General features: G+C 38.9%; 1 protein-coding gene across 1 annotated transcript in view; it reads right to left on the bottom strand.

The window, feature by feature from the left end:
• The window catches only part of DOK7 (docking protein 7), a 71,828-nt gene that overhangs the window by 34,138 nt on the left and 13,086 nt on the right, over positions 1 to 24,604 (bottom strand). The window contains exons 5-7 of the mRNA XM_074865659.1: positions 17,780 to 17,899; positions 9,994 to 10,101; positions 5,561 to 6,435 (exon numbers count right to left, since the gene is read on the bottom strand). Of these exons, the coding sequence (XP_074721760.1) occupies positions 5,561 to 6,435; positions 9,994 to 10,101; positions 17,780 to 17,899 (1,103 nt within the window). The remainder of the gene's footprint in view (positions 1 to 5,560; positions 6,436 to 9,993; positions 10,102 to 17,779; positions 17,900 to 24,604) is intronic.

Here is a 24,604-nt window from a genome sequence, read left to right as displayed (position 1 = left end):
AACTAACCAATAGCAGATGGAATGGTAATTATGGACAAACAAGTGTAAATTTAGATAGGTTTTTACTAATCATGTAACAAGATAAATAGACTGTAGGTCGTCTGTGTGGTGTGCTAGCTTTGTGGAATCACCACCTAGCACCCATCTCTGCGCAGACATGAAATAAGAGAAATACCTTGACCTTGTGTGTATTGGCTTGCATACCAGGTGAAAGAACCCTTCTTTTGGGATAACAGTGACACATGTTATGGAAGACGCACCTCACTGCAGGTTAATATATCACAGTCAGGACTTAGAGGAAAACAATTGGAAATAAATCTTAAAAAAGAGCACAAATGCAAGTTTTCTAAGTCATGCCAACAGCCAATAATACCCAGAATCAATGGTCATCAAAGCATACGAGAGCCTCACACACTGTCATTCAGGTCAATAATACTGACAGCTGAATTCCAGATTCCTCTGAGGTGCAAACTGTTCCTGTTATAGTTTTGACAGTGTGTGTGTTGCCTAACTGCCCAGAGCTCTGAGATTAGAGCAGAAATACAAGTAGAAACAATACTGTAGAAGATGACAAATATACCCTTCTCAGCTGAGAATTTAGGCAGCCTGTAGCTTTCCTGAAGGTGGGAAGAAGCATAAAATGTTACAGCACCACACATCAATACCATAAGAAAAAAAAAAAAAAAAAAAAAAACCACCTTTGAAAAGAGATGTAAGAGGTGTGTAATTACGTATAATCATGTTCCTATACTTTTAGAGAAATCAGGGAAATAAACACAGTACAAGATAAACACGTAAGGTGTTCAGTCTCATGGGGAAAGAGGTAATGGCTCCAACAGAAAAAAATCAGCTATATTAAAGGTGTAGATAAAAATATAATGTGATTTCTTTAGTATCTATTTTAACACTACATTAGAAAAGTACCTGATTATGAGCCAAAAAAAAGATAAAACATTCTCAGTTACATGGATGTGGCAATGTAGTCTGCAGCTGCTATTTCTCGAATCTCACTACACAAGTTTACACCTTAGAGGCCTTCTCTTTTACCACTTTCACAAGCAGCATCTACAATGAAAGGAGACACATCACCTAAATCCAAGGTTAAGGGGTTTGTACAGGATTTGGAAGACCAAGGTTATATTTCCAACCCAGTTACAGGCTTGGTTAAATCAGTCCAGGCAAGACCACAAAACAGACTTCAGTGCAAGATGTCCTTTAGAGTTCAAGCCCCTCCTCTGCCTGAAGACACATCAGCCGTGTGCTTCTCTCTAGGCTTAGTCGCCCCCCAGCCTACAAAGCACAATGGAAACATAGATATTCAGAGTAGCTCTAGATCTACTAGAGACTGCACTCACAAAAGGCTGTGTGTGATTAACAAGCCCTGCAGGGACATGGTGCTGCATGATTAAATATATGGAGAAAAGTGCCTGCTCAAGGATCACAGTACAGACGTGCAAGTGCCTTCCCTTGAAGTTGTAACACAAAACAAAGAATTTCTACAGAACAGACTAGAAGAGGTAAATTTCCTATCAGCTCATCAAAGCAGCTCCTCACTTAAACCGAGATCCACATGCCCCCAAGGCAGGTACCAGATCTCCCTATATGCTGTAGGGCAGGGCTCTTAGCCACTGTGGATCCTGCTACCTGACAGAACCCCTGAACTCCATCATGCATCATGACCACAGCATTCCCCTATTTCCACTTACTACAGATATGCTGGGAGATTCAAAGCTTGAGGCATACAGTTACTGTGGCAGCAGGAACTATACAAATTCCTCACAGAGGATTTGGGTAGACCAGCCCCTAATGTGGGGCCATTGTGTCCAAGGAGGCTTTGGGATTTTTAAGTGATCAGCTAAAGGAGGTGGCTGAATACCAGTACAGGATTGATGGTAACAGCCACGCACAAACTGACACTTTCTTTTCTCCTCTATCGTGGCAAGTTAACTACCAAAGCAGTAATCAAGACTATATTTCTACATACGTAAAAACTCCCACTGACATAAATATGAGTTTAGGGTGAGCTAGACATGCATAAAAGCCATTTCTACTAATAGACACATTTCGAGCTGTCAACAATGATCTGAGTATAACACTAAGTAGTGTGAAAAGACAGCCATAATCATTCCATATTAATTCAACTTACAAGAAGATGAAGGTCAGCCGCCAAAAAGCAAAGCACAACTAAAACCAGCACTTGTCAGATGGAAAAGGACAAAACCAGTTGGAAAATAATTTTATTTTTCAGACTTCTAAGAAAATTTACAAACAATGGTGGTGTAAAAAAAAAAAGACACCCTATAAAAAAGGTTGACAGAATTTCTCAAACTATAGCATCAAATGAAGTTACAAAGCAACAAGCATACAATGAAATTCTATTCATCAAATTAGTATTAGCTAAGTAATCGAAATGTAATAAATCTAATAATCTCTACATCTTACTCAGAAATCCCATAACAATCCAACATTCTGAGTTTAAAACATACTTACAATACACAATTAATCTCTCCAATCAGCTATAGCACTGAAATCACCTAGGCAAAAGTTACATAGCAAAGGCACACCTTGTGAAGTTTGTAAAGCACATCTTGAGCACACTACAATAACATACAACAGAAAGCAAAACACCCTGCATGCTTGCTTATTAATCCCCAACGTCTAATAGGAAATACAATATAGAAATAATAGAAGCAGTATTTAGTGACTTTCTCCATGCTGGTGCTATTCTTCATCCAGAGTGAAACAGAAAGGCTTCCTTGCCCTACTTTCTGTTTGAACCTTGGCATTTTCCCGGGGTATGTTCTCCCTATGTTCATCATCATCCTTGTCATTAGTGGAGCAGGTGGTTCTTAACCAAGTCAATCCCAATCACGAACGCCACCATGCCTTCCACATATGAATGTCTTCATCCTGCAACCTGCCTCCAACTCTTCACATGCTGAACTCACACACAGACAGACAACATGCGCAAAATCTAACCTCAATTTGCTAAAGTTTACATACAGGGCAGAAAACAAACCAGTGCTTATACCCTTTATTACTGTTGTAGACTTTCCTCTACTCAGGTCACTCACTCACTTTAAATAGTAGACATTTAAAACCATCAACACAATTTAAATAACAACTTAACTGAAATTGCAAAGGAGGTCCGAACACTGGCACACTAAATCCTTTTGAACATGAATTTGAAAAAACATGAAAACCTGGTGTCTTCATTAATCTATAAATCAAGTCCTCCCAGCCCTAACTGCATCTTAAACATATTCTGTTCAGAGCACAAGGAATAAGAATTATTTTTTAGTTACAGCATATGGATTGGTGCTTTCACTGTATTCATCCTGAGAAAAGCCAAAGACGGTGTCCATTAAATACTGCTGAAATAATTCATCTTGACAGCTCAGGACAATGTATCAAAAGGTTATTTTGTCTTTCAAAAGTAAAAACAAACCCATGAATCATTCCATTTAATAAGATTTCTTTCCCGACTGCTTACAAAAGGGTAGGAAAAAAAGATAAGAAACAGATGTGCATATCCCATGCTAAAACAAGAGTTAGTAAGAGGCTTCCACCAGCGTTTCTCTCACTAAATTTGTTTAAATATTGACAATTCCTGAAATTCTTGCCAAATGATATTATCAGGGCAACTAGAAACACTATGAAACCTGACTTTGTAATGAAAGATATGGGTGTGTATGTTGTTTGGGTCAACAGGCAGTTAAAGAAGTGGTGACATAATTTAGCCTTTAATGGCTTTGAAGATACACAATGGAATACTCACTTTCAGCTTCCTCTCTGCCACAGATATCCAGGGTAAACTTTGATAAATTAATGTCTAAACTGACAATTCAAATCACTCAGAAACATTTAGACCATGTGAGCTAACTGTACCTTAACAAATTCTTTCCTCGCTACCTATAACAAAGCCATCTTGGAGCTTTCTGATCGCAGAGCAGAGCCCTTCTAGGAATCAGTCTTACTCATTTTCCCCAAATTCTCTCTAACTACTGGCAGCAGACACAGGAAGCCAGCAGCAGATACACTGCTGTGCACCCTGCTGCCTGCACTGCAGAAAGAAGTGGGAGGCTGAATCCTGGGCCCTTGCATCCAGCTAAGCTTTCAGAATTAGGCTAGAGGGCTAGTGAGGGCCTTTGGTGGAGATGGCTGGCAAGGATGGTCTTGGAAGAACACTGATCCTAATGATCAGCATAAACACAACCTTATAAGGCCCGTCACACCAGTGTCTCCCTACCTCCCAAATGCTGCAGGTACATGACAAAGTAACGTCCAAGGTGGTGTTATGGAAGCTGTACAAGCACCTCAGGCAAACAGCATTTTCTAGTTTTCAGATATGTGAAGGCAGTCAATGATGCAAATGCACGAAACACCTCATGAGAACAAAATAACCCCTCAAGTCTATAACCTTTTAATTTTTCTTTCATAGTTTGCTATACACTCAAGCCCTTTTCTGGGTAGTGATTTATGTAATCCCACATGCTCAATTAAAATGTACACACTTCAATGGCAGTATTTAATTCCTCAGACAAAACTCCCTCTTGCTGAATCCTTACTTCACACATTCCCTAATTTGAGCACTCCACCTGACCTTTCCAGCGTTTCAACAGCTCACCACTACCAGCAGCTTTACCCTCTTATAGTTTAGGAAACATTCACAAAAAATGTCTTCTCCAGAATGGATAAAAACAGATACATTTTCTTAATGCAATGTACAATTAATGTATAAAGCTTACTGCAGTAAAAAGCCAAACATTTAGCAGGATTCAAAAGAATTTATGAGAATATCTAACTCATAGTAACAGATACCGGCAAATGGGTTTAGCAAGGCATATGAATCTCCATACTTTATGTTTTAAATCTTTATGTGACTGGTGATCAAAAATCATTTTTCCTGCAAATGCACTGTCCTGGTAGTAGACCACTAACAAGTTTTTGTATACCTCCTCTAAAGCATCTGTCATTGGCTAGTTATAATAGTGGATTAGTTGATCTGCTATGGATTGCCATGCTGACTTGACTATCCTCTCTTTCCCCCATAAGAAATTTTGCTAATCTGGCTTCTTGTGGAAAACATGATCAAATTACAGTTATAAAGAAAAGAAAAACATTAATAAAATAAAAATATGGTCACTGTTAAGAGCAGCACATACTATTTGACCTCTCTTCTTTTGAAATACCAGCAGCAAGACAGATCAATGACCTTCATGCTAGATTACTATTATATGACAAATTCAGCCTTCTCAATGGCTGTAAAGCTTCTATCTCTGTCACTGTAAGCCACTCACATACACCCAAAGCCAGAATTGGCCAATTTAAAAGTAATGATTGACGGCCTATATTGTTCAATGTTTTCTTCATCAGGCACAGATTTTGAGGAAATGGTGTGCTAAGCCTCTCAATTTGAGCATAAACAACAGAAAAGTTACTACCTGTTCAAATTATAAAGGAAACAATAGTACTTATGACCTGCAACTTAATTAATTTCAAATTAATCATGCTATATTAGGTAAGGCTTGTTAGCATCTGCTCAGTGTTAGGTATTTACCTTTAGTCCACCACAGATTGGACAAGCTGAAAAAAGAGCTCTTGTCATCCCAAGGTGGGGGCTACATGTGTCATAGGGGTCAGCTGAGGCACCACTAGGTGGTGACAACTCACTACTTTTGGAGTCTGACACCTGTCCTTGTGGTTTTGTGTCTGACCACCTCGAAACAAAATCCACATACGTCTCATCACTTGAGTCCTTGCTGCTTTCTGCGAGTAAGGATGAAGGCCTCCCTCTGTCCTGGCTGTGCTCAGGTACCCTCCGTGCTTCCAAGTGTTGTAGTAGCAGTTTTGGGTCACTAGCACCTTGAGGTGACAGGGCCTGGTCCTTGGGTAGCATGGAATCTGCACGCTTCGGTTGCACATCTTTAGAAGCTGCCTGTAACAAACTCCTGGGTATATCATAAATATGTCTGAGAGAGCTGGGAACCTGATACTCTGATCCTGCACCTCTCTGGGGCTCACTGTGAGGACAAGTACATAAATTCTGATCTGAAGGAAAGTTCAATGGCAAGCTCAGCAATGATCCAAACTCATCACCATGGCAAATGTCCAAGCTCCCAGCATAGGAAGAGAAGCTTCCAGAGTAAGAAGAGTGACTACCAGTAGCTATTCCACTGTCGGAAGAACTCTGACGACCTATTTCCTGCAGCTGTCTGGATCGGAGGGGCTTGGGAGGTGGTTTAGTGATGCCACGCGCCCCTTCTGGAAGGGTCTTTTCTTCCCCAAGATGAATGCCCTTTGCAGCTGCCAGTCCATGACTCTCTTGAGAAGTGCTGGCTGAAGACTGTTCAGGCCAAATAGTCAGTCTGCTCCCAACACTAACATCTGAGTGGCTGGTATCTGAAGATGAGCTTGAAAGACTTCTATCATCTCCTAGAAAAGAAGAAAACACATCAACCTATGTTTCAAACACAAACAACAGACTGAAGCATGGCAAGTATGTACAAACAGAAAGGACCCTGAGACTCCATCTGCTTTTTGTAAGGGGAACTTCTGTCAGAATGTCGGAATTCCTGCAATAATTCCTACCCCCAAGGGAAAAATAAAATACAAATAGTATGTCATTTTGCCATAACCCTACCACATTGTGGAACATAATGCATTCAGAGCTAAATTTTTAGAGTTTATGCACCAAGTTCCCCCCTTTTCAACCATATTTTGCTTCCATACAGTTAATTGGTTTTATTTAGATACTCCTATCTTATATTGCAGGGAACAGTCACAAAGTCCCATGCTCAGAATAGCTGAGGATGCTCTGAAGAAAACTTTGTTACTGTAACCCAAAGCCATATATTTCCATGCTTCTATTTGATCTGAATCAACCAATTACCTTATTTGTACTTTTTCTCTATTTAAGTCTTATCTGAATGACATCAGAGTGAATGTTAAAGACACTACAAAACTAAAATCAAACTTAAGACTGTTCTGTTCTCTCCTCTGACCTCTCCTACACTGTACTCCGTAATTGGAGTTGGGGCCAGTGCTGTTTAACATCTTTCTTGGTGACATGGACAGTGGGACTGAGTGCATCCTCGCCAAGTTTGCCACCAAGCTGTGTGGTGCAGTCGATGGGCTGGAGGGAAGGGATGCCATCCAAAAGGACCTGGACAGGCTGGAGAGGCCCATGAAAATCTCATTAAATTCAGCAAGGTCCTGCACATGGGTTGGGGCAATCCCACGCACAAATACAGGCTGGGCGATGAGTGGATTGAGAGTAGCTCTGCGGAGGAGGACTTGGGAGTATCAGTGGATGGAAAACTGACTATGACCCAGCAATGTGCTCTCACAGCCCAAAAAGCCAGCCATGTCCTGGGCTGCATCGAGAGAAGTGTGGCCAGCAGGGTGATGGAGGGGATTCTCCCCCTCTACTCCACTCTCGTGAGACCCCACCTGCAGTGCCATGTCCAGCTCTGGGGGCACCAACATCAGAAGGACATGGACCTGTAGGAACAGGTCCAGAGGAGGCCACAAGGATGATCAGGGGCTGGAGCACCTCCTCTACCAGGACAGGCTGAGACAGTTGGGGTTGTTCAGCCTGGAGAAGAGAAGGCTCTGGGTGAGACCTTAGAGCAGCCTTCCAGTACTTAAAGGGGCTACAGGAAAGATGGGGAAGGACTCTTGATCAGGGGGTGTAGGGATAGGATGAGGGGTAATGATTTTAAACTGAAAGAGGGTAAATTTAGACTAGATACAAGGAAGAAATTCTTTACTGTGAGGGTGGTGAGACACTGGAACAGGTTGCCCGGAGAAGCTGTGGCTGCCCCCTCCCTGGCAGTGTTCAAGGCCAGGTTGGACGGGGCTTTGAGCAACCTGGTCTAGTGGAAGGTGTCCCTGTCTATGGCAGGGGGGTTGGAACTAGATGATCTTTAAAGTCCCTTCCAACCCAAACCATTCTATGATTCTACAATAATATCCATACCAAAATGCAACCATACATCACTGCAACAAACAAAAATGAGACTATTATAAAAATGTTTACATATCTATATACAAAAAGATCTTCCACATTTCATTTCTGCACGTTGCAATAAATTTGTTTTCTCACTGACACTTGCAAGAAGGCCACTTTTACAAGTAACTACTGCTATCCAAGACAAAATATGGAAGAAAAAAGTTAAACATTGGCATGAAAGGTCATACAGACAAAACACAAACTTCACACAAACAGATACACAAAAACAAACAAAAAAACACTTTCTTGAGGCAACACACACAACCCACAATGTTATTTTCTTTCTTCTTAATAAAACTAATGTGAAAACAAAGGCTGACAGCAGGATTATTTTGTAGGTATTAATTTTAATTAATTTTATTAACTTTAAACCATGGGCAGTAAGTTGTCAGATAAAAGGGGAAGGGTCTGCAAATTGCGACCTGAGCTTCTGGTGTTACTAAGATATTTCTACTCCCATTTGTTGAGGGAAAAGTTTAGAACAATTCTCCTCCTCTTCATGGAGTAAATCTTGATATATACTATCACAAAATAACAATGTTTATCCCCTGAAATCTAATTCTTTTCTCCCAGTGCCCATTGCATGATACTGGCTTGTGACCCCTGCACAAGCATAACTCCTGAGATTAAATTATACAGCTGTCCAGACAGAAGGCACAAATTACAAAAATATTAGTGTAGTTCTCAGCAACATGCCCAGAAGAAGAAATATACTTGTTAAATAAAAGTTATTCTGCTTATAAAAACATCTGGTTTTATTTTAAAAATAAGATTGTTGAATTGAAATCAATTCTCTTAGTCAAGTATTTTAGGCACTTTAGAACTCTGGAAGGGAAGCCCTCCCACAGTCCTGAAGAAAATGCTCTACATAGAGCTACACATTCTCCAAGACAGTGGCAGAAACTAGATCTCCAGATTCAGGCAAATGTCCTCCCACCAAACTTGCAGGGACAGTCTTGTTGTTATAATATTTCCCATAAACACAAATATTTCATTTTCCTATGCAAAACTCAAGTAACAGAATATAAAATCTTACTCTAGGATTCCTCATTCTCTGAGGAATATAACATTCTTAGGAGAACAAGGTCATAAATTCAAGTAATCTCACACAAAGAACGTATACAAAGTTGGGCTACGGTTTCTAACCAGACTGACTGGATAGAAAAACCAGGCATGCTTCTCTATGAAATTTCATTTGTTTTACATCAATCTAGTCGAGTCTAGTAGTTATATGCTAAGAAAAACTTCAGGAAGTCTCAGTGAAATTTAGTCACAAACCACATTACTCAGCAGTGTCAAGACTAAAGTAGCCACGGACATGTACAGAAGTACATAATTAAGTTCCTGAGGATCTTCACAGGGCCATTTTTAGGCTCGTAGGCTTTAAAGTCAAGAGCAAAGCAGAGTTTTAAGGATCTAACTTCTGCTCTTAAACAATTCAAATAGTAGTTCAGGGCATAGGCCCTTTTACAAATCTAGTGCTATACACTAATTCTACTTTGATACATAAACAGCTCCAGAAGGAACATCCACAGATAGCACCACAAAGAGCAAGGATAGTAACACTGAGAACCAAAGCACAGGAGCCCTAGGTTTTACTACAAAAATCTGCTGTAAGCCTCATGTGAACTATACAAGTCAGTCCATCTCACAGGCTGGAGTGAGTCAGGTACTTAAGCAGATCTCAAACTTGATGCAGACAGTTCTTTTGAAGTTGCACACACACAGATTCAGTGGAATTCAGCATACTAAAGGATTTTCCTGTGTTAATAGTGTATGATCCAAAACTCTGCTCAGTTGAAAACTCCAATCTACATCAATGGACTTTAGACAATGCTGTTAAAAGAACAGCCCCACAACCAACTGCAGCCAAATCAAATATCTTGACCTTTTCTCTATTATTTTTCTTTAAAGCTTAGCATCTTGTATACTAGGAAGGATTTTTATTTAATTTTTATTTAATTGAAGATATTTCTTACCTCCACTGCCCTGGCGACTTGTATGGGACAGCAAGCTCAAGCGCTTTTCTAATTGCGAAGCTTCATGAGCCAATCTTTCTTCTGAATAAGCTGGATTTGTACTTGGGTCTTTAAAAAGAAACAGAAAATAAGTAAAAAAGAACACAGAAAATATATAAAAAGAAAGAAAGAAAAAAAGGACACATTCTTATATTAGATATTCTTATGTTCTTTCTTATGTTTGATCTACTACAGGAAAGGAAAATGCTGACTGGAAAATGTATGGGACAATCTGCCTTCAAGCACATCCTGGAGGTACGCTACATAATACGTTATAATTTTAAGTGTCAAAGACTTTCAGAGATTATACCCAACGTCTGTAAGAGTTACCACCAGAGACAGAACCCTCAAGAACATAGCACCAAAGGCAATAGCTACAGAGAAAATTAGCAACCAGAAGGTCTAGGAGTTGAAAACTAATATGTGACCCATAAAACATGTCCTGACTTCACTTAAACTCACTGGAAATTTTATCACCGAGAAAGAGCAAATTTTGCATCCTACAAACTTACAAACTACATCATAAACTCAGTCATAGTGCTTAAACTACCTGATAGCTTCCAGTCCAGATCACCTATTTACAAAGACATTGCTTTCAAGTTTGATGTTGAGAAGGTCATTAAGTTCAGAAGTCAGAGATTAAATAAGCAACCTGGTGGCTGTCTTCATGCTTAATACAAGTTAGAATGGTAAAAAACACTCCTAAAATGTACTATCAGGGATTCTCCCCATGCATTTTACTGTTTTCCATTCCAGCTGAAATTACTTCACTGAAGAAGGCTCATCCTATTCCAACAGAAAGACCAAAAGTTATACAGAATGTGGAAGAAGAACTCATCAGTAAAACAGGCCGGTTTCCTCTAAACCAACTTGTTTCCAGCCAGGCAAAACAATAAAACCAGATGTTAGAAGTAATCATAACCATTATCCCAAGAAAAATCTTACAGGTTTCTTCAAACACCACTGACAAGTGTGTCATGTTCAGCAGTTGCAAAGGATATGGTCTGCTAACTTGTTCATCATCAGAAGTTTCAGTAGCTCTTATTAATTACATAGGGGAAGTAATTAATGACAGATAAAGCAGTTTAGCTTCCTCACAACTGCTGCTCTTGTGTATCTGATCAACTTGGTAGTAGTAGCACACCACAAAAACATTTAATCATTGGATCATTTAATAAGAAGAAAAAAAGGATGAAAAGGGCTACACATTGCTGTGGTTGAGTTAGTAAGATAAACAGCTGAAATGATGAAAGAAAAGTTTCATTTTCATCCCAGGTCTTTCAGTTTTAAAAGACTTGGGTTTGATGTCAACACAGCAGTCAAAGCAAGCTCGCAATCAGGGGAAGGAGCACTGCCAGGTGAGCTGAAGCTCCGTGGGAGTCCCTACATTGTTAACTACCTGAGGAACAAGCTGCCACATCTCTCCTCCCTAACCGTATTCACTTTCTGCCCTGCATAGATCCAAGTGCGTCACAGGAAGCGACAATGCTGAACTAACTTTCCCATATAGAGGGGGTTTCCATCTTTAGCTGTCTGCAATCTGGATAAGATTAGCAGAACAACCCAGACACACACAAAATCCTGTAACAGCATATGTTGGAAATCAAAGATGTTCTAACAGGGACAAGGCAACAATGCCTGTGACCTCTGTGTCTCCCAGCTCAAACAGTGCTTGATGTCAGTGTCTGACACCTTCCAAAGTTGACTTTAAGAACAGAAAAGAGGACTGTTTGATATGGATTATTTTGTTAGGTCTCCGTTCCTATTTCCCCTGCCATACAACTCATATTAAGCATTGACTAGTTCAAACCTGTGTAACTGTTTACTCAAACGAAACCCCCAATGCTTCCATATGGACGTCTGCCAAAGGAAAAGACAAGATTTGGCCACCAGCACTTATGGTGCAACCCAGACAGGTCTATGCAAGGATCTGCTCAGTGGCATACAGCATTACAGGCTGCTGCTTGAATCTATTTTTGAATGTCCTCTGCTCCAGTTACTCTGCTGTATCTAGTTCAGTGCCCTTATGTCCAAAAAGGTTCAACAAAGATGTTCTATGAGTACTTTGAGTATAAAGTCAGCATAACAGATCAGCAAATTAGTCAAACCAAGATGCAACAGAAACTAACCATTTCCACAGCAAAGAACTGCCAGTAGAAAAAAAATCCTTCCGCTTTCCTCAGAATATGATTACTTGATAAATACAGACTTTCAGAATGTTACTAGAGCACATACACAACTATTAGTTTTTTAGTAACCGATATCCCTCTTACAGACAGCAAAAGATATAATTAAAAAAACCTGGTCAAACAACTGATCTTGCAAAAATGGCCAATAATAATATACAAAATGGGGAGGTAGAAGGGAAGTTTAAGCAAATCACTAAGTTTGCATTTCACATATTCAGTCACTTCTAGAAGCCAAATTCCCTATCAGCTACACAGCTACAGAACACAACAGGTTTAACCCAACAACATGAACTCTCTAGACATACTGTCTGTCCAATAGGACTGACAATTTTTTGGTTAAACGTCCCTTTAAGGATTACCTGTGTATAAAAGGTGTGTATAAAACTGGATTATAGCTACATGATGTGACCTCTCATTGCCCAGTTTTGTGGAAGACTGATGAGAAGAACCCTTTCTCAGCAAGTACTAGGAAATGTCTAGAGAAACATCTTCAAAATCTGCCAAACAGATATAGACTTTAAGTCTTAGGCAGATGTTAAAAACAATTGTCCATCAGTCTTACCGAAGTCTTTGTTTTGCCTTTAATCTTCTCTCCTAATAAGCAAGACTTCTATGGAAAGCACACACACAATACTATTCCTCAGAAGCAGCAGATTCTTACACCAGTATTTTTGGTTACAGACTACCAAGACTGATCAGGAGGATTTTCTACAAGATCAGACTAAGGACTGAAGTCACTGGCAGCCATGTTTTAGAGACCAGTCCCTACTGGAAGGCATAACCTATGACCCCCTGTCATATGAGTGTAGAAATATGGCCTAAAAAAATTATGAAAACAAGGGGTTTTTTCAACAGTAAAGTTGGGTTTCTTGGCATCAGCCTATACCTTGTGCATGCACAACACAAAGCCTCTAAATAACTGTGTAGTCATTTGGCATAACACTAACTCAGGAGGACAGCAGCAGCATGACCGGTACTGAGACAGCTGTCCAGGGAAGTTCATACAGCTTCTGCCCACACAACACCCTACAGTACTCCAACAACTCTAAGAGCAATTACTACCTTCATTTCCCAAACTCTTAACAATGTATCTCCCATGGAATCTAGGCAGTTAGATTCACCCAGGTCCTTCATTTAAGAGAGTGTTTTATAATTACCCAAACAAAAATGGATCCCCTGCTGTCAAAAAAAATCTTTTGTGTGAGGCAGTCATTGAAATCTTCTTAAATACTGCTTTGGGGCAAAGGGGAAGGATTACATCAAATTTGGCTAGACTAAAAATGCCTCTGATGGAGATTTTATTTTTATATTACGTTGGTGGATATTCATTAAAGCCACATCAGCTGCTCATCGTGGGAGATTTTGAATACTTTGGTAACATACAAATAAAGTGTCACAGTAATTCAAAGCTCTAGGGTTGTTCAGTAAGCACCTGTCAGGAAAAAAATCTATCGTATCAAGTTAAGTCAGCGGCTATCTAAGATATGCTTGATTATATGCATCTTTAAAATGCAACACTGGTTAATTACTTCATTAAACAAAGTTAGATAAATTAAGCTGAACATCTCTCCTTTCTTTCTTCCTTTGTAACTGTAGGCACATGTGCAAATTAGGCCTGGACCCTCACCTTCATGCTAACATCTCCACACCTTGTAAGATGTCTGGAGGAATGAAAAGATGTCCTAAAAGTTTGAGGAGAATCCACTTGGTACAGATACTGCAGAAGGCAGCCATAGAGCTGTCTTGCAATGGCCAAAGGTGTATGAAGCTTCAACAAAAAGAAAGAGCATCAGATAGATCCTCTGCAAGCAGCACTGCACACGCTCCAGTCAGTCACAAAGCAGCCTGAAAAAGCTTCCAAAATTAAAAGAGAGCATCAAAACTATCAACATTACACTTGGGGACTTTCCAGCCTGCAGAACTAGACTGTCCCGTAGCCTTAGCCAGATTTAGAGTACTGATCTGCCCAGTGATCAAAAATATCACTGATCGGCTATTGGGCCTTTGCTGTGTTCATGTCTGGCATTCAAGATGAATCTTGCTAATGAAAAGAAGGAATTCAACGCACACCTGATAAACAAACGGTTCTCAAATAATATGCATGCAAATTCAGTATAGATTACAAACCATGCAATCAGTGATTCATTACTATGTCAATACCTAGACTTTTGTCAAGACAAGAACAAAATTTTCTCTGGTCTGTTTTCTAAATATCTTCTCAAGAAAAAAAAAAAAGAGACTATGCAAGTAGCCAATTACAGCAATTATCTTCCAACTAGAAGCTGGGGAAAACAAGCCATCCAAAGACATCCTGTCACTCATTTGAGTCCTTTATTTAAAACACTACACTGTCTAAAAACATCTACACATACCTACACTACCTTTGCATTCCCACTCAATGTCATATGTCTTAAATTTGAGACCTGTTCATGCGCCTTTAACAAATCAAAACCTCCAATGTGCTAATGGAGCTACCATTTTGGTACAATTTTGCAAAATTAATAGACTCCCAAAAGAAGTACCACACAGTAGTAAACTGTAAAACATCTAATGTTCTTTCCTTTTTCCATTTTCTTTTGGATGTGCACATAATAGAATTATTTTAATCATGAGAATATTCATATTAATTTGATACCCATTTTCAAAAAAATCACAGAATAATTCAGGTTGGAGGGGATCTCAGGAATTCTGTAGTCTAACCTGCTGCTCAAAGCAGGTCAGCTATGAGACATTAGACCAGATTTTGATACCTTGCAATGGTCAGTCAAGTTTATGAGTTCCACTGCACAGCATTTTCATTACGTATTTTATAGGCAACATAATAAAATACATACAGTAATCATATACCTATAAGAACACCAAGCTCTCTTAAGAAAGTAAGGTGTATTTTTTAAAACTACAATCCTGAAAAGAAGATGTGAATATTGTACTTGAGCAAATATCCCTTGCACATGCAGTTTACCAACTCCTTTTGGATACTGGGCATTTTACATTTGTTTAAAGAATCACTATGGCAATTAAAAGTAAGGAAACTGGTCATTTTTCCAGTCCTCTTCAAACCAATCTCTGTTATTCCCTATTAATCTCATGCTAACACTTAAATATTTCAGCACTCCATTTAACCATATGGTTGAGCTGTTTGTACATGAAGCCATTGGCTTCATTCATTACCCTTTTTCCAAAGATAGACTAAGGAGATGTTGACTGCATAACATCTCTAGATTGTATTTGTGCTGTGGGCAGTGGTGTCCAAGAACACTGTCAATGTGACATTTTTTCACCACATTACATTCTTTTGTCTGTACAGCTGCCTTTTGAGTGTTTTCCTTTCTTGCAAATACCTAAGAGTTATTCAAGCATATTTCAAGTTTAAGCTGGAAAGGTACAGGCAACAGCAAGAAGCCAAATTCAAACAGCAAACTGGAGAGAAGGCTGCTTCCTATAAAAGCTTTTAAATTACACAAAAGCAGAGCATTGCATATATAAAGCACAGTTGAGGCTGTGTAGCATTCTGTGCTGCAGTAAATATGAATAACATTGACTAGATGTTTCTTGGTAGAATCCCCAGTCTGGAAGTTTTGATCTAGTTACCTGAGGTGTACAGATGATTAATCTATTTAATAAGTAACCCTTTCAAAAAGTTGGGTGAATTTCAGTATCTTGCACAGATACAGTATGCAGCTGGTAGAGACTTGATCTTTTCCAGCAATACAGAACAGCGTACTTGATTAGGAATATTAGTTTATGGATGGATCACTAGTATTGTACATTTGCATGTGCCTTTAATAGGTCTGTGCAAACTTTTGCATGGGATAATAAATAAAGGAGAACATAAAAAATAAAAATTTTCTATGACGGGACGTGTACATAGGGGGTGACAACAAACTGGAAGAGACAAGGGTAAAGATACAGGGAAATGTATGTTAGAGGGATCAAACTGGCTTGGAAAAGGGCTGCAGAGGAGTCTGCAAGAACGTGAGCACAGTTCCCTACAGAATACTGCTCCTGTCCAAGGAAACAAGGTGAAATCAAGTGGCTGAGTACATCTTCACCTCATTTTAGTGGCAAGTCCACTGAGCACAGAAGACAAATAAAAAAAACCTTAGGTCTTTTTACAGTAATGACTTGCAATAATCACCAAATGATCCCCAGGATATTCCACATCCACTTTATGCACTCCAGTGAGGTCAGAGCTCTTGAAGGAGGGAAGGGATGTAGTATGTGGCTATGTATAACAACCCACAAACACCAGAGTTGATAACTAAAATGTGAAAGCTGACTTACTTCTACATGTCTCTAAAAAAATATTTTTCAAAGAATGTGTCATCTAAAATTAAAATTTAAAAAATAATAATTTTTAAAAAGACAACAGAATACTTGCTTGTAGGCTAATTTTTCTGGACATAGATTTTTGTTAAATGAAAGATTTAGCAGTTGTATATGTGTAATACATGTTTAGATATGCAGAAAAATATGCATTCAGTAGCAAAGATTTAAGTATCGGCAGTTTTCTGGGTTTCTGTTGTTGGTTGTCTGCTGTTTGCTTTTTTTTAAACACTCAGCTGAACACAAACACAGATTATCATATAAGAAGAATGAGGTTTTACTGCCCACTATTCTGCTTCATTATTTTATTTACTTTGGTGTTACAGCTACGGGAAAGAAGATATGAACTGAGCCTTGTCTACTGCAGTTACCTGAACTTACTTTTCATAATATATTTTCACAAGTTTTGCATCCAGATCTAATCTTTTCCATCACATTTCCTTCCTGCAATTATCTTCTTATAACAGCAATAAAACCCTGTCAAATACCTATTAACTGCCTAAGACTTAAACAGAAACTCTATTTCCCACAAATCCCATCTTATCCTTCACCATTCTTGCACTATATCCCACTGTCAATTCACAGATATTTTTGTGCAATCTCATTTCCAAACTCTTGCCCTGTTTGACACAATCATTCCAACTCAATATTATATTTCTTCATCTGCTAAGGTCAAAAGGCAACAGGCCTTACTATAACGTGATCTAATTTCCTCTCTGAACATTACAGCGCATGCAGCATTTATCATGAAACAGGAAAAGGAAATTAATCCTTGCACATCAGAAAATAAGTTTAAGCTGCAAAACTGAAACGTGATGTGGAGGCCTCACAAAGTTTTCTAAGGTTGGCAAGACTTAGTTCTAAGTGTTTTGGATGAACTCAAAATGCCCCAGAAGTTAGTTTTCCATTAAACTATCAAAACAGTAATGCAGACATGGATCCAAGTTGAACTATGTAAATTTAAAATTAAAGGTTAGGGTTTCTTTCAATTTGAATTGCCATATTTTAGTACTGTTAAATAAGAGAAGGATAAAGTTATGAATGAGCCAGAGCAGCAGGGGGAAACTGGGTACATTCAACTGATAAATCTGTACTGTGACATTTCAGAATGAAAACCACTTTGCACTTTCTACACCCTTAGTGTCTGCAAGCTGTTCTTACAATCACAGCAGTAAGTGCTAGACATGGCAAGTTCCTACTTTGCTCAGTTACTCTATACTTCCTATATTAACCTGGTAGGACTGGACGCAAACCAAAAGGGCCTTTCGTCGGGGAGATGCCACGGACGATACAGTCGAACAGAAAGCTGATCTGCTCTCCTTCAGCACAAGAAAGGAAAAAAACACCAGCCCCTGTAAGAAAGCACAACATAAATATGTGGGTTTCACCTGGATACATTAGAAATATATTTAGCTGAAGCTATTTATAATATCGCAATCAAAAGAGTATTAAGTGCAAGCCACGAAAAGAAATCAACAAGACATGTTTTTCAGAGAAAAAAAATAAAAAGAAAAATTTCAGGTCAGCACACACACACTGTATCACAAACATACACATACATTCAACATCTACCGAATCATTTATGCTAGTTTTCTGAGATTCAGGCACTTAGAGCAATGCCAAAATACAAGCCATATTCTCAACAGCTGTCTGGGTCTTTTAGTCTTATTCACCCCTAGAATTTTGCAGATCAAATCTTAGCTATGCAAGTGTCAGTGACACTTAAAGTGTCTTCATCAAAATGAACCAAGTTAATTCTACTTTTACCCAATTTTAACCAAGAACAGCTTTATATATCCCAATGAATTAGGATTTGGTTATACTGCTGGATGATAGTATAGATTTTCCTAGTCAAAGTCCAATGTGTCTATTATTAACAGAATGTAACACAACTCCACAGGTTGTCATCAGATCTTTACCCTTTGCTCTATTCTGATATTTTGCTTTCCATTCATTAAGAATAGCCCCAAGCAAAATTAGAATGAGAATCACTAAATAAATAAACAAGTTCTGAGCTGCATGATATATGGCTACATGGACAACACACAAGACTAGAAGTGCTCCACAGAACATTTTATTTGAGAATTGTCAGTCCAAATATTACTGATATCAGGAAAAAAAAAATATGATCTTAAAACACTCCAATAACCAGTAACTTCAGGAAAAAAAATACAATAACCAGACACAAAAGGAAATCAAATTAGTATACAGGCCTTGAAGAAGTGCCACCAGTTCACCAGAGCCATGCACGCTAGAAAACCACAATACCAAATCTTAGACCTGCAGTAGGGTTTTGCATATTACTTTCCTAGGGACTTGGGTCCCTAATCTGGACATGTTTAACTTCTGCACGTCTCTAGCCAATTCTGAGTTGCATGCATATTTTTGCCAATTTTACTCAAAGCAGCAGAGCTCGTTTGACCAGAATGCCTGCATCCCCATCACTTTTCTCACATATGCCATCATATCCAACAGGATACTCGCATTTCACTTAGGCAATGGATACACTTTTGACTGAAAGAACTATGGGATTCAAGGGGGATAATAAAGAGTGGACCACAAACCAAATTAGATACAGCCAGCAAGCAGTAAACTGACCACTCTAGGAAAAGCATATTCTGGACCACACTCTTTTGTCATTCTCAATTTATGTCACATCTAAGTCTCTGCCTGTTCTGCTTAAATCTATTCAAGACAACATTGTTAGCAGCATCTTTGTAACTTGATTTGTCACATTTGTTCCTCTTCAGACCTTACTGATCAAAACTTCTTCAGCCAAAGAAACAGAAATCCTGTTTCTGGTAGTTTATTTCATTTGGCAAACTGCTATAAATTCAACTGGAATTAGAATTCACTGGCTGGTAGAAGTTTAAATTTATACTTAAGGGCTGGCTTGCCAATCATTTCTAGAGTACAAGGTCTCAAATATATTACTTGAGATTCAGGATAGACAAGTATTAAAACACTAAGCTATGTTTAAGCAACTGAAAAGATGAACACACACTAGCTCATTAAATGTAAACCAGAGTAAAGCCTACTTAACTCTGCAGTTCTGTGGTATTGTTTTCTATTATTGTTTTAAAAAACAAGTTTGTCCCACATTTCCTCATAGCACACATACACACCCTGGCTTCAGGATCAAACACCATCTAGGAGATTACAACACTAATCATGCAGTCTGACAGGTATGAAAGTCTCTGGTGGTGATTCACTCATAATCTTGTCCCATTTCCCCTCCTCAAGAGATGCCAAAGAGTCAGAGAACACTGTATTAGAAAAAGCTGGGTGCCAAGTATGTATTCAGGAATGATTTGAAATTCAGCTCTTTCTCTGAGCTGCCTTCTCCTCCCCTCACAGAACAGAGGGAGTCTAGGGAAATGAGTTTGCCTAATCTTAGATGGTATGACTCTTCCGCCATAAATCACACTGATGCCAGAAGCCACGCCTTTCTTGAGGAAGCAGGGCAGCACAAGGCTTTGCTAGACTCTGAACACATGACCTTCCCATTCCATGCACAATAAGCAAGCAGGACAGACAACATAAGAGAGGACATCCATATCTCAAGCACAGTGATATACTCTGCGACTTGGTAATTCAGCAGAATCCTACACACCCATGTTGCCATTCAGGAAAAGAAGATTCTTCAAGTATTTCTGTACATAAAGATTATATCTGGACCACTTTGTTCTTTTATCACTATTGTCAAGAGTCTTACTTAAACTCCTAAGAGGCTCTACAAGCTGTTGACTTTAATGGAAACAAAAAAGTAAATGCATGCGTGCAAGCTGGCTGCTTAACTCAAATGATGATTTCTGCAAAGAACTATCACACATTTGGAGATCCCAAAACCAAATATGACAGCCTTTATATAACTAGTGCAAACAGGGTATGCACATGTGCACGTGGATACAAATCCAATATACACATATGCGTTAAATATTTCTTTGTAGATTCTGTTATTCACATGATCACCGTAACCGCTGATCGACTCCCACAGGAAACATTTTCTTTCTTGTAGAAAAAACTGGACTGCAAGGGAAGGGAGTCTGGGGGTCCTTGCAAAAGACGTCAGGTGAGATGAATGAATAGGTAAAGTTTAACTAAGTTATGTTTTAAAAGCATACATAAAACCCAGCAATTACATTTCTTTTCTGATTTTTTGAGAAAGCTGAGAAATTCACTACTAGAAATTACACATCTCAGTCATGTGTTGGAACAGATCTGGTGCACAAGCATTTGGAAGCCAAGGAATATGTGGTATGCATCACTGTAATACCATGCAGCTGTTTACTAGACTGAAGAGCTCACTCACTCACTCTCCATGGGGTAAGAGACTTGGTGAAAAGCAGCCTGCAACCACCTGCACAAGGCTGAAACACTAAGCCAGTCCTCTGTGGCAGTTAGCAGTAGAGCACTGTACAGTCTCCCAAACATTCAAGAGAAGTTGCCAATTTTGTAAAACTTCTAAGTACTATTAAATCTTGCTAATGTTTGATTTTAATTCATCATATTAAAAAAGCAAACCCACGGGTAAACATACTCTCCAAATGCACAATAACCAAAAATTACTTAAATCTCTGTACTGTGCATGAAAGCAGGGAGGAAGAGTCAAACCCTTCCCACAAATTATTACTCCTAACAGGTGCCAGACAGTGCTAGAGCCTGAAGTCTTTTAGCTACAGGACAGGTACAAACCCTGGCAGTTCAGTTCATGGCAATCATCACGTTGTCCAGCCAGTATGACTGAATCCTGGCCTTGAGCAATCCCCTTTAGAAGGTATCTTAGGCTGCTCTTCTCTCTGGTGAAAATAACCACGGATGTTCCTATTATTGCCAACTAAGACATGGGCATGACTACTAAAAAGAAAGTAAGAATGTTTCTTGTTTGCAGTAGGGCTAAGTAGGAGAGAGCAACAGAACAATATCTGCACATAAATGGAAGTTTTAATCTACACAATTTAGAATCATTCAAGAAATTCCAGATATTGCCCCAGTTTAACCACCTCTACTGCTTCTATTTTTTAAATTTAATTCCCATTTGTTACAGCACTCCTCCTTTCCTCCTTTGGCCCTTCCAGATATGCTGGTAGCCACTTCCACTATTTCAGAATGATTTTTAAGAGCCACTTGCAGAAGTCTTAGAAAGAAAGAAACACCTAATTTCATCAAAATGATTACAGAAATACTCCTGCTTATCGTGCAACTAGCAGCAGCAGTATCATCTGTTCTTTCAAAGGGCACCAAGGGTCCTACAAGTTCCTCTCTTCTAGGAGACACTGTTAGAAAACAAGAGGCAGCCTCAATCTAGGCTCTGGAATCTAATCCTGAAGTACTTGAACACTGGAGAGCCTGAATTCTCACAGTGTTAACAAGCACCTTTTATTATCCTACTTGAATTTTTTCACACTGACCAAGTCAAGATTCTCCTGGCAACTGGTCATTTTAACCAGTGCATGCTAATTGAGCTAGCAACTTAGGAAAGTGCGAGGCTCTATTTTCCAGCCCGTTCCTCTAAGTAAACCTCTCAATTGACTCCTAGGCCCAGAAGCCTGCTTTTTGCAAACAGTATGTGTGATGGAGATTCAGCTGGGGCCACCAAATTTTGCCCCAGAGATATTTGCAGCTGTCAGAGCAGAAGAAAGGATTTTCTGATCTCTAGCATTATAACTGTGATGTTAAGAGCAAGAGAAGTTCAAAATGTAAATGCTCTTTTTCCTATTTAAGAATAAACTGGTGTTAACTGTCTTGAAAATGCACCTAGATTTAGTGTTTGAAATCTCAGATTATTTCCCTCTACCCGGATTGAGCACCAAAGCCTTCGGAGTTGAACAAAACCTGTACCGAGCAACTAATTCAAAAACATAATTAAGTATTTTATGTTTATGAAAAAATTTGTGAGGAAGCAAGGAACATAAAGCTAATACAGATTCATGTCCTTTTAGACCTCAGTTCTACTACAGAAATACCCCAAAATACTCTGCTTCTGTTTGGGGCTTCACATTTTTTTTTATGGAGAGGAAAGGCATTCTAACCACAAGATTATCGGTTCTTTTTAGTAACGTATTTATTACAGTGGTATTTAAAACTTAAATCCACTAATCCTCTGCACTCAGAGCTTCACAGGAAGAATGTGAGCAAAGCTTTGGTTTAACCTATAAGAAAGTAACATTGATAATAGAGTCTACATGATATTATATGATGTTTCTATGACAGGGTAATGGGAGAATGCTTTTGTTCAGGAATTAAAGCAACTTCTCTAATAACAGATTTCTTTTTCCTGAACACTACTTGTTTGTCCTATTCCTCAAAAATTTCAAAGGAATGAAGTAAAAGAGTAAAGATACCTGAAGAAAGTTGGTCTTCTCCTTTATCAACACTTTTCTGTTAAGAATAACCAAAGTTATATTTTTATTTAGGTCCCATTTCAAAAAGCATTTTATTCTAGTGGGAGTATTAAATCAAATATTTAGATTAAGCACATATTTAAATGTTGTTATGCTTGCAGATATGTCTAAGTGCTCAGTTTCAGTTAAGGGCATCAGCTCCTTTAACAAGATAAGCTTGAACTCAGTATGTAAGGAGTTTTCAACTGTGGCAGGCTATTTTGTACCAAAATGAATACACTGTTCTTCCCTTTGAACACACACATGGAGGGGAAGAAAAAAAAACACCCTTTCATGGCAACTGGAGGTTCTCAGCTATCAAGACAGACATTTCTTAAGAAAAAAAAAAACACATTAACATAATGCTCAACAACATAGTGGGACCCTTTCCAAACTTCTTTGTAATTCTCGTTGCTTGTAACCAAAAAAAATATTCATTCTTAGAAAACAGGTACACAGGACAGCTACTGATGACCTCCTGTATTTTACTAGGAAGATAAACAGCTGAGTTTCTTTAATGTAGCAAAAGTGAGACAGCATAAATGCTGTATAAATATTTAGGGAGGTAAGCATCATGGAGAGAGAGAGAACATTACACTAAAGGACCATGTTGGTATAACTATCTAGGATAAAAGAATACATAAATTTAGGTTGGAAATTTTAAAAAGATCATAGATAGAGAAGGCTCTACAAAACTCAAAGCTGCATTTTAAGCCTAACTCACACTTCAGTTGTTTTTAATGGATTATAGAGTTATGACAACACCAGCGTTCAAAACAGTGCTGGACCTTCAGAAACAGTTGACGGTCATTCAGAAGTCAGATTCTTTATTTGTGTACACCTCACCACAACTTCAAAGACCATTTAAATTAATGGTATATCAAGAAATGGAGAACATCTTCCTGGAACCAGAAAAATTCCCCTTGAAAGATAAGGGATCATATTGGTTCCTTTTTACACCTGTATCATTTTGCACTAAAAATCAGTGGGGGGGGGGGGGGGGGGGGAGGGGGGGAAGCATAAGGTAGGTAATTCAGGTGCTTTAAGCTCCTTCACCTGCAGTTTCTCATTTGTATTATCCATAGGCATTTCCTACTACATATTCCTTATGCATCTGGCACCCTGACCTATGGATTGAACCACTTAGATTTTCTGCAATGTGGAAATAAGACACAGCAACACTCAGTAAGCCCAAACCAGTTTAAATTCTTGGAGCACAGCAATTGTATCAAATCTAGAACAAGTTACAGAAGAAATGCCACAATTTAACTAAAGAACATAAATGAGGGGTTACTTACATAGCCCATTATTTCTGGGCTTTCTTATACAACTAAGATCTAAGTTTAGGAACTAAGCATTTAAGCTTAGGAGCAGTGTCCAACATCTAGGGTCTGTCCCTGAAGTTGTGCTCCCAGTCTCAAGGCTACAGACACATACTTCACTTTTCTCTTCTGATCCCAGTGACATTTATATGCCTGGTTACACAGTGAGGCAACTTCCAGGCCTTGTAGTGGGCTATTCTTTCTGTGGGTGCCAACCACTCCTCAGGAGGAAGACAAAGATCTGAAGCCCTGCAGGCTGAAGGAGGCCAGGAACCCAGGTCTCCCACTCTGTAGAAGTATGGCAACCAGAAAAAACACGCAGAGCAATACTACTACCACTTCATCTTTTCTA

The sequence above is a fragment of the Strix uralensis genome, chromosome 4 (genome assembly GCF_047716275.1).
Source record: "Strix uralensis isolate ZFMK-TIS-50842 chromosome 4, bStrUra1, whole genome shotgun sequence".
Taxonomy (NCBI): domain Eukaryota; kingdom Metazoa; phylum Chordata; class Aves; order Strigiformes; family Strigidae; genus Strix; species Strix uralensis.
The sequence above is the reverse complement of the archived record's forward strand: the minus strand, read 5'-3'. Positions and strand labels throughout refer to the sequence as shown.